The 11359-nt window shown below is 40.8% G+C and overlaps 1 protein-coding gene across 1 annotated transcript; it reads left to right on the forward strand.

Annotated features, from left to right (window-relative positions):
• The first annotated feature begins 801 nt into the window (after nt 1-801).
• On the forward strand, nt 802-9687 carry SLFN14 (schlafen family member 14). Its single transcript, XM_006891053.1, has 4 exons — nt 802-1861; nt 4822-4950; nt 6595-7309; nt 8868-9687. Exons 1-4 carry the CDS (start codon nt 802-804, stop codon nt 9685-9687), a joined length of 2724 nt encoding a protein of 907 aa, XP_006891115.1.
• Nucleotides 9688-11359: the final 1672 nt, after the last annotated feature.

An 11359-nucleotide genomic window follows, 5' to 3' on the forward strand; every position in this document is an offset into this window, starting at 1 on the left:
TAAGCATTCACCTTTATCTGTGCATGTTCTTGATAAGAACGTGAAGGAAATTGGCAATAATGTTAGAAAACAGTAATGAGACTAAAGATTCTTTTCTAATGCATGGCTGTTGTTGTTGTTGTTATGTGCCATCGAGTTGCCTGCCAGTCATAGAGACCCTATGTACAACAGCCCTAAACCCTGCCCTAACCTGTGCTAATCTCACTGTCTCCGACACACTTACCCCTATTACCCCGATCACTGAATCAGTCCACCTCATAGAGAGTCTTCTTCTCCTGTGCTGTCCCTCTACCCTCCTGAGTATGACATCCTTCTCCAAGGACTGATCCCTCCTTGCAACATGTCCAAAGCATGTTAGATAAGCTTCAGAATCTTTGCCTCCAAGGAGCAGCCTGGTTTAACCCTTTCCCAGATGAACCTGTTTGTTTTCTTAGCAGGCCATGGTATACTCAATACTCTTTTCCAACACCACAGCTCAAAAGAATCAATTCTCCTTCTATCATCCCTAGTCATTGTCCAACTCTCTGATGCATAGCAAGTGATTGCAAAGACCGTAGCCTGTATCAGGCACACCTTAGTCTCCAGAGTGACACCATTGTTCTTCAGTACTTTGGAGAGGTACCTAAGAGCAGACTTTCCCATCGCAGTAATACATGGCTAGTAAGCTCTTTTTTATATTGTAGTAATTTCTATTTTTTATATTGTAATCGTTGTCATTATAAAAACAACTTTTCAGTCCTGATCTCTTTAAAAATAGGAATTCCTTTCTGAAGTTGATTGGAACACAGAGAGACAGCTAAAATGGAGAGTCTCCAAACTTATAAGGACACACCTTATCCTGAGAGAGTTGTAGAGGTGGGCAGAGTGACTTTTGGAGAAGAAAACAGAAAGAAGATGACCAACATCAGTTTGAAAAGAACAGAGAACTCTAAAGTTACCCAAGCTATCTGTGCACTGTTAAATTCTGGAGGGGGTGTAGTCAAAGCGGAGATTGGTGATAAAGAGTACAGTTACCGATGCCATGGACTGGGACAGGACCTGGAAACGTCTTTTCAAAAGCTTCTACCTTCAGGCTCACAGAAATACCTTGACTATGTGCAGCAGCAACATAATCTCCTGATTTTTGTGAAGTCATGGAGCCCAGATGTCTTCAGCCTCCCACTAAGGATTTGCAGCCTGAAGTCCAATTTGTTTCAGAGAGATGTGACTTCCGCGATCAACTTGAGCGCTTACAGTGCCCTGGAGCTTCTGAGAGAGAAGCAGTCCAGAGCTCAGCGAAGAAAACCAAGGGTGAAGGGGCTGTACTCCGAGAAAGCTCATGATGGAGACATCCAAGAAGAAGAAGATATGAAGGCATCTGCCTCAGAGCTCTTTAAAAAGGACAAACTCATGTACAAAGAGAAACTCAACTTTACTGAATCAACCCACGTGGAGTTAAAAAGGTTCAACACCAAAAAGGTCGTGCCTCGAATGAAAGAAATGTTGCCTCATTATGTGTCTGCATTTGCCAACACTCAGGGGGGATACCTAATTATTGGTGTGGATGATAAGAGCAAAGAAGTGTTTGGATGTAAGAAGGAGAAAGTAAACCCTAGCTTATTGAAAAAGGAAATAGAAAACTGTATACAAAAACTGCCTACATTCCACTTCTGCAGTGAGAAGCCAAAAGTGAATTTCACTACCAAAGTTTTGGCTGTGTACCAAAAAGATGGTCTATATGGCTACGTGTGTGTGATTCAAGTGGAGCCCTTCTGCTGTGTGGTGTTCGCAGAAGCCCCGGGTTCCTGGATCATGAAGAATAATTCTGTCACAAAACTGAAGGCTGAGGAGTGGGTGGCCCTGATGCTGGACATTCAGCCAGGTAAAGTGGGTGCAAGAAGGACCCTCTTCTCTGCCGTTGGTGGGTACTTGTCAGCTATATCAGTTAAAGAATATAAAGTTGTTTCTGCTTATGAATGTCCTCTTAATTACAGGGCCCTTTTTCTAATATCTTTATGTTCCAGTGACTCAGAAAATAAGCTCTTCTGCGTCAAGAAATTCATAGACTTTAGTCTATCTTGGGAAAGTTATAGTATCCCATGAAACAAAGATTAGTGAAAGTTCAATTTTCCTGTGACATATTGCTTAAAAGAAATTTTTCAGGTTGATATTTCTAGTAAAAAATTTCCACCAATAGTTGCACTCTAAAGACTTCAGAGAAACTTTTTTTTAATGCAACATCTACTGTTTAACAACATATTCTTCCCATTTAATTTTTTTCCATTCATTGTTGCACTGCCCACCCCTCCCCCAAATCAAAACTTTTTTAAAATAAAATTTATTATTTTCATTGTGATCTTAACAAAAGTTCACAGAAAAGTTAGATTTTCATTCATTTATTATTGTCTGAGAAGGACACTTCCCTGATTATTTCAAAGGAAACATTGCTGACAAATTTGAATTTTTTCTTTTTTTTTTCTATAATTATATTTTATTAATTTTCATAAACATTTACAGAGATTTGGGGTTTCCATTCATTCATTGTTGCACTATTCTCTCTACCCTCCTCCCAGTTTGTTCTTGTCCAAATGCCGCAGTTCTTGTCAAAGCCAGTTCTGATTAATCTTCTTTGTCAGTGTGTCCTTTGCCATTCCCTATCACTCCTCCCTGAGAGAGACTTCACCCTGAGTCATAAGGAAAAGGGGATGGCGTATTCTCTTAGCTACTTCCTGCTGAAAAGGGACGCTGTGGGCTTCAGGGTGAAGATCTTCTCTCACTACTCTAAAGGGCCCCTTTGTTTTAGAGGTTAGTGCATTAACCATTGGCCTTGAAGTACCACTGAGTGGGAAGAAATTATGCAAAAAGGAGATGCTGAGACCAGAGATGGCAGCAAGATAGGGTACATCTGGTGCTTTCACTTCCCTTACTATTATGCTCGAGATTGGCCTTTGTGATTCCTAATCAATCTGTCAAGGACTTGTTGTTGTTATGTGCCTTCGAGTCTCTTGTGACTCATAGCAACCCTGTACACAACAGCTCTGAACCCTGCTCTATCTTGAACCAAGCATCGGCATGGGCTTATTAGTGCCTTCATGGTTATTATGATTTAAAAAAGGTTGGAATGGTTCAAGAAGTTTATTGGATCTTTCTTCCTCTTGTGTTAAATTTTAGTCTCCCTCTATTTGTCTCTCTCTCTCACATACACAGGCATTGAAAAACCTAGAAATCCTACCAATTTGTAATTCGTATAGACATTGGATGGAGAACTACACAGCAACTGTGTTACTGTTTTCAGTTGCCCTTCCCTTGGTTTTGACTCATGGCAATCCCTGTGTATAGATGAGAACTGTGCTCCACAGAGCCTTGACCGGGCCTGTCTTCTGGGGTGCCTATGAATGTATTCAAACCACCAGTCTTTCAGCTAGTGGTCAAATATTTAACTATTTGTGCCAACCAGAGAGTCCTTATACAACTGTCTATGTTGCTGTTGTTATATGTACCATCATGTCAGAACCAGCCCATCGATGACCTTCCAGGGGGGTTTCAGAGGCAGTTAATTGCACAGGGGGAGATTATCTGTCTTTCTTCCGCAGAACAGCTGGCAGATTTTGAACCGCGTGTTTTTGGGTTGGTAGTACAATTCCTTACCACTAGGCCACCAGAGCTCTTCTATATATCTATAGGTATAAATAGATAGATATGTTATATAAGTGCATATGTACATCTATATATCTCGCTGTTGTTGTTGTTTCTGTTGATTGCCATTGAGTCGAGCACAACTCTATGAACAAAAGACCTAATGCCTTTCTACAATTATCTTCCTTTCTCCAAGTTCATAGAGTTTCCAGAGGCATGTGGTTTAAGAAGTGGATGCCACTCCTGCTTCCAAACCTGTTTTACAACTGGGAGCTCCACCAAACACTAGTCTCACTTAGCAGTGGTTAAGTGCCATGAAGTCAAATACAACTCATAGTAACCCTATGAAGAGAAGACCAGAACTCTGTTCTATTAACATCATTTATCTATCTATAAATACAGATATATATAGAATGACTAAATGCCTTTTCCTCTTGGAATCAGAATAAGGGTTGTAAAGAAACTTAGAGATTATCAACTCACTGTTATATGCAGGAAAGGTGAAATTACTTGCCAAAGAGGAGTCATACACATTGTTGTTGTTATTGTTAAGTGCCGTCGAGTCGCAGGCAACTCATAGCGACCCTATGAAGGAGGATCCTCAATGTTTGGGTGCCTTTCATCCTCTCTCCCGGTTCATAGGGTTTCCAGAGGCAAGCTATTGCGGAAGTGGATACCACTCCTCCTTCCAAACTTGTTTTAATCAGGGAGCTCCACCAAACTCTGTCTGCATTGGATAACCAACCATTAACGCATTTGACACATAAGTGTCACAGTGTTCAGCCTCACAGTAACCACAAGCAACAGCTGTATGGCAACTTGTACACCAGGGCTATATGACCTAGAGGAATGTCAACAAAATGAAAGACTGGCCCGAGGGCTGCAGATTAAAAGTCACCCACCTTTGGCTTGGTAACATCGCTTTCTGTCTATTGGGCCAAGGGATCTCACTCTATCTTGATGTTATAGTTGTTAAGTGCCATCGAGTCACACTTTAGAAAGTGTAAAACACTTCAGGAGTCCCCAAACTCCCCTGCTTGGGTTATGAGATTAGTTTGAGGCTTCAATTTGAGGCAGCTCAGGCAAGGTGACCATCTTGTGTTTCCAGAAGAACAAGGAAGCAGTTCTTTAGAGTTTTCTTGTTGGTTCTCTGATTCTCCTCACCCCCTCCCCCACATCCCAATAACTTATCATGGATCTATTTAGTTCCTTACAGTCTGGCTATGAAAGACAGCTCTGACCTGATTGCAGAAGCTTTATCAACACGAAGAACCCCAGCATATCACAACAAAGTCCTGGAATTTAAGGAGATTCTGCAGCAGCATTTCTTTCCAGGTATTCCCTCTTCTTTTCAACTGGGGGAGAATAATTTATTTTCTAAAATTAAGTGGGGAGGAATTGGTGGAAATTTGTCCAAGCTTTTCTCCTTACGGCAAGTCAAATGTAGAACTTAGTACATATAATGATACTAAAGTAAGATGGCTGCCCTTGTTTAGCCTCCATCAAATCTCCACTATACTTTCTATTGCTGTATGTTGTTAAACTTCAGCTAGTTTTACATATAGCTTTTGTTCTCTGAATTTGAGAATACTGTATGTTCCTTATCTCTTCTTGTTTGTTATGTGCTATCAAGTTGACCCATAGCTGACCCTCCAGCAGCTTTCAGAGGCAGTAAATCTCATGGGAGGAATTTTTTTTTTCTCTCCTCACATAGTCATCTTATTCTCACAGAGCAGCTAGTGCATTTGAACTGCATATATTTGGGTTAGCAGCCACTAAGCAAACAGAGCTCCCTCCTTAGAGCTTATTGCTGTTGTTAGATGCTCTCAAGTTGAGTACAACTCATAGAGACCTTATGAACAACACACATCTGAACCCTGTCCTAGCCTGTGCCATTTTCACAATCTCTGACACACTCAACCCCATTACAGCAGTCACTGTGAGAATCCATCTGGTTGCGGGTCTTCCTCTCCTTCACTGTCCCTCCACCTTTCCAAACATGAAGTCCCCTCTCCAAGGAATAACCTATCCTAGAAACATGCCCAAAGTACATGAGATGGAGCTTTATCATCTTTGCCACCTAGGAGCATACTGGCTACATCTTCTCCCAGACATATTTGTTTGTACTTTTGGCAGTCCACAGAATACTCAACACTCTTCTCCAACATTACAGTTCAAAGGCATCAGTTCTCCAGTCATTCTCATTCATTGTCCAGCTCTCAGAGCAAGTGACTGAAAAAGACCATGGCCTAAAATAGGCACACCTTCGTCTTCAAACTGACATCCTATAAGCCTGGAGCTGAGACCTTAGAAATTTCTTGAGCTGTAAGAGAACTGTACCCTGACTCTCCAATTAAGAGGGAGACATTAGAGCATCTGAATTTCTACAGCAGGGTTCTTCAACCTCAACATGATTGACATTGGAGCCAAATAACTTTTGTGCTGCAGTGGGCTGACCTGCGCTTTGTGGGGTATTTAGCAGCATCTCTGGCACTGCCCAGTGGATGCTATCAGCATCTATCCAATTGTAAAATTCAAAGATGTTTCCTGGGGGCTAAAACTGCCCAGGGCTATTAATTACTGCTGCAGTTATGTTGAAGATGATGAGAGCAAGCCTGTTCATAGGGTCACTATGAGTCGTAATTGCCTCAACAGCACATAACAACAACAACAGACAACTTTTAGTTTCTCAAAAGCATCAGGTTCACAAAAGACCTTCTACAAGAAGGAACAACTTCTCAACTAAAGGCTGCCACTTAGGCTTGAGGAAAGGATTCCAGGAGGCAGTTCTGGGAGGACTTCTCTCTGATAGACTTCACCTACACTAGATCTACCATAAATGAAAACGAACCTCAGGTCTTCATTAGGCAGACAAGGAAACTCACAGTTCCTTAGTGGGGGCACTTCTCTGTGACATTGCGCCAAGAATACTTACAATACACTTTGGGGTAACTTGCTTTGTATTCTTCTCCTTTTCAGTGGTTCAGGAGGGGATACAGTTTAAACCAGAATCCCTCTGCACGAAGTTATTCTCAGCTCATAAAGGACTGAAGGAATTAATGGAGAAACAGGTGTATCCTTGTTCTCCAGGAATGATGATACTCTCCAGAAGCTGGGCAGATGACATTGGCTTAAGAGCAGAGCAGAAGGTGCTGTGCGATGCTCTTCTAATAGCAGTTCACAGCCCCCCGGTACTCTATACTGTCTTCACAGACTTGAGTTGGACTGAAGGACTTGAATACGCCCGAATCACTGCTCATCAGTTAAAGCAGAAACTAGAAACCATTGGTGGTTACACGGGGAGACTGTGCATCATTCCAAGGCTGGTGCACTTGCCCAGCATGCAGTTTGCATGCAACAAAACCCCCGTGTGCTACCCTCGATCCTTCAGGCTTGCCAGTCAGGATGAAGTGGAAGCCTTGCTGCAGGCCCTCGTGGCGGTCTCCTTGTGCTCTAGATCGCTGCTCAGTGACCAACTGGGCTGTGACTTTTTCAACTTGCTCATCGAGGAGCAGTGCGAGCTGCTTTCCAAGAGCCTACAGGAGACACGGGAGTTGTTTCTCTATTGCTTTCCTGGAACCAGGAAAACCGCCCTCGCCATAAAGATTGTGGAGAAAATAAAGAGCCTGTTCCACTGCAAGTCAAAAGAAATCCTCTATGTTTGTGAACATGACTCCTTACGGGCATTTGTGAAGTAAGAGTTTCTCCAAGTAAAAAAATAAATGTTCTGAGTCAGCCTTTTAAGAAACAAGATTTAGCCTACACGACGTGCACTTTTACAAATGATCAGGGAGTTGAGCTAGAGGCAGGTGAATTACAGAGTTCAGGCTCAAACATATTAGAAGGGAAAAAAGAAAAAAGCCCATGCCTATATCTAATTACAATCATCCAACTATGCATGGATACATAACTTTAAATTTCTAGAATGAGAAATATCTGATGCTTATCACTTATTTCACAATATGTGAACTTAAGTTTAAGGAAAGTAGAAATTCATCTACACCACTTAACTATATGCTTTCTTATTCCTTAGTATTTTAAAGTCATAAGATATTTCAGATAATTACACATTGTATTTACTAGGGATTTATAGTGCATACCATTTAATTTTGTGTAAGAGGTTTTTTTTCCATCCATTTGTCTTGTTCTGAATCAATACCTTTAAATTAGAAAGAATGATCATTTGCTTCCAATTTCAGTCTTTAGCTTTCAAATTAGCAGACAGAAATATTGGTTGTGATATAACTCAGCTATTGAGGGCAAATTAATTTTGATTTGTGGTTTGGTTTACTTATTCATTCAGTAAATTGCTTTTAATTATTTTTTATAGGCTAGATAGGCACTATGCTAGACTGACTTCATGTTAGGGGGAAGAAACATATTGAGGTCCTTGCCATCAAGTTCACTAAGGCAGATAAGGAAAAAATAAGCAATGAGTGTATGATGCAGCCAATATAATGATGAGTGTATAGTTTATCTTTGCTCTGATTGTAAGTTGATTGATTTCTTCACATGCTCCAGGCCAGAAAACTGTTGGGGCCTACACTTAGGAAGTCAGTAGATGTGAATGAAATGGGGAAGGTTTTCTAGGGAAAGATCACACCAAATGCAAAGACATGGAGAAAAAGAGAACCCAAATACAAAGTCTCACTGGAGCAGAGATGGAATGTGGCAGATGAAGAAGTGAAAACAGAGGTAGATGTCAATTTATGAAAGATTGCATAAGATGTGCCAAAACTGTGTTCTTAACTTTGCTTGGTAAGCAAGTTTAGGAGCACTGATGGCCTAGTGGGTAAGACATTGTGCTGCCAACCCAAAGGTAGGTGGTTTGTATCCACCAGCTGCTCCTCAGGAGAAAGATGGGCAACCTCCTCCCATGCAATTTACAGCCTCTGAAAACCCACTGGGGTGTCAGCTATGAAGTCAGTTCTAACTCATTGACAATAAGTTCACCTTAAATGATAGTCAAACAGCAGAAATAGAAATCAAATTGAAAAAGACAGGCTCCTATCATTTCAAAAATTTCACATAAGGATTTGGCTAGATAACCCTACCAAGCAGGCTTAAATTGTATAGCTTTCATCTGTTAGGTAAGTACAGAAGTTTTGTGGCATTCAGGACTTTGCTGAATCATTTAATGAATCAGCCTCCAGATGACAGGGAGCCTCTGATTGCCATCCAGACAGCACTGAGCATGTGCTGCTCCCTTTGTTTCTATCCCTGAAATCCTGTTCTCTCTTTCATCCTTACAGCCAACAAACCACCTGCCAAGTGGTGACCCGGAAAATGTTCCTGCAAGGAGAATTTCTGAAGATTAAACATATAGTGATGGATGAAACAGAGAATTTCTGCAGTAAAAAGGGTGATTGGTACACGAAGGCTAAGAACATCACCCATCCAAAGGTAAAGGGAGTTGGAAGTGAAAAGTTTCACCATGGAATTCTCTGGATTTTTCTGGATCCTTTCCAAGTCTATAATGCAGACAGTGGCCTTCCTCCTCCATCAGCTCAGTTTCCTAGAAAAACAATCACCAAGGGGATCCATTGTGCTTTGGAAATTGCAATGGCCATGAAAGAAGAAATGAAAAAAATCAAAGAAAATACTCCCTTCAACATGTGTGCGGATGCACTGTTCAAGGAGGATGCCTATGAGGAAACGGTAGACGCCCAGGCTCCACCAGGGGTGTGTGAGACAGAGACTAACATGACCCGAGAACAAATAGCAAACCATGTGGCAGAAAGATGTCACAGCCTGATCCAGTGTGGCTATCTGCCCAAGGATATAGCCATTCTGTGCAAGAGAAAAGAGGATAGACAACGCTATGAACTCGTACTACAAAATGCAGTGGGATTATTTGAGACCCAGGGAACAGCAGAAATTGTGTTTAGCCAGGCTGCTGGTGCTGGGCAAAGTCACATTGTTCTTGATAGTATTCAGAATTTTTCAGGCTTGGAAAGAAATATTGTATTCGGGATTAGTCCGGAATGTGCCCCATCAGAGACGTTTCACAGGCTCTGCTTTGCCTCCAGAGCCATTAGACAACTCTACTTGTTTTATGAGAAAAGAGAATAGTTCTCTGAAAATGACTACAAATGACACAGGACGTCTGAAAGAGCAGAATTCATTTCCGCCGGCAGCTGTTCCTTTTTTTATATTGTCAAGTGAGGAAATGGAAACCGAGTCAGTATGACTTGGAGTTACAGAAATGTCTTTTGGGATTGATTCTCTGCTTCTATTTGCAGTGTCACTGTTTTCTATTTCACATCCCCTCTTCCATGCACAAGTACAAACAAACTTGTAAGTGTGCTCCATCACCAGTTTTCCTAGTCCACTTCAGCCTTCAGCCTGTCACCAGAAAGGTTCTAAAATGGAGACGCTTAAGTTATAGAATCCCTTTGCTTATAGATCTTCAATGGGTGCTTGCTACTTTCAAGCTAACCCAATATTCAGTACTTTTGTTGAACCTCTTCTGCTTACTCTCCTACTTGCATTATGCTTCCATCTCCTCATGTTTTGAATGCAGTCCAGACTTACTGGCCTGTTTTGGGGGTGAGGATAAAGTGCCCTTCAAGATTATCACTTTAGGTGACTCAAGTGAAACACTTAAATTTCTGTTGTTGTTGTTTAATTATGATTTGAGTAAGTTTACAAAGAAAACTGATTTTTCTTTTGATCATTTATACACACACATCTAGTTCTGTCATACCCATTTTAATACCAACAATGTAGTAACAGTTTCTCCATTTCTTCTCTATAATGCTGATGTTTATTCATCTTCCTACCCCTCTCTGTCTCCTTCTCTTTTTCAGTGATATTTTTGTGCTGATCACCCTCTTATTATATATTGTCTTTCCTTTCACCTTTCTTAAAAATAATGTATCTAAAAACAACTAAGAGATATCATCTCACACCAGTAAGAATAGCAAAATTTAACAGAGCAGCAAACAACAAATGCTGGTGAGGTTGTGGAGAAATTGTAACCCTTATCACTGTTGGTGGGAGTGTAAAATGTTGCAACCACTATGGAAGGCTGTATGGCACTTTCTCAAAGAGTTGGAAATAGAAATACCATTTGACCCAGCAATTCTATACTGGAAATATACCCGAAATAAACCAGAACTGCCTCCCAAGCAGTTATATGCACACCTATGTTTATTGCTGCTTTGTTCACAATAGCAGAGTTGGAAACAACCCAAGTGCCCATCAGCAAACGAATGGATAGAGAAGCTGTGGTATATTCACACAATATTTTGCAGCACTGAAAAACAAGGAACTCATGAAATGTTATACAAAATGGGTGACCCTGGAGGACATTATGCTGAGTGAAATATCTCAGTCACAAAAATAAAAATACTGCATAATGCCACTGTTACAGAACAGGGTTATGTATGGGGGTATGTTATGGGGGTTGAGGAGAAACTAAGAAAAGAGGAGATAAATAATGTACATGGTATTGAAACAGATGAGGGAGAGAACTGTATAAAAGGAATATATGATTAGGTATTATTGGCATGACAAGAGTCCAGAATAAGAGCTGCATAGTAAAGTGGTGATGATGGGGAACCGTATAACAAGAAAGAACATGAAAGAACTTTTTTTCCAAAGAAAAAGTGAACTTGGGAGGAGGGGGTACAGGGAGGAAAATGTGCAACAATGAATGAATGTGATCCAAGTTCTTTATAAACTTTCATTAAAATAAAATAAAGAATAAAAGAAAAATGTATCTATTATCCATTTAGTAATT

Source organism: Elephantulus edwardii, unplaced genomic scaffold (genome assembly GCF_000299155.1).
Source record: "Elephantulus edwardii isolate Elephantulus edwardi_28Jun2011 unplaced genomic scaffold, EleEdw1.0 scaffold00094, whole genome shotgun sequence".
Taxonomy (NCBI): Eukaryota; Metazoa; Chordata; class Mammalia; order Macroscelidea; family Macroscelididae; genus Elephantulus; species Elephantulus edwardii.

Bases quoted from the DNA above. Each gene is read 5' to 3' on its own strand.
- SLFN14 (XM_006891053.1), top strand. From the start codon at position 802: ATGGAGAGTCTCCAAACTTATAAGGACACACCTTATCCTGAGAGAGTT. The intron at 4,951-6,594 runs GTATTCCCTCTT...TCTCCTTTTCAG, and splicing joins GCAGCAGCATTTCTTTCCAG to TGGTTCAGGAGGGGATACAG. The intron at 7,310-8,867 runs GTAAGAGTTTCT...TCATCCTTACAG, and splicing joins TCCTTACGGGCATTTGTGAA to CCAACAAACCACCTGCCAAG.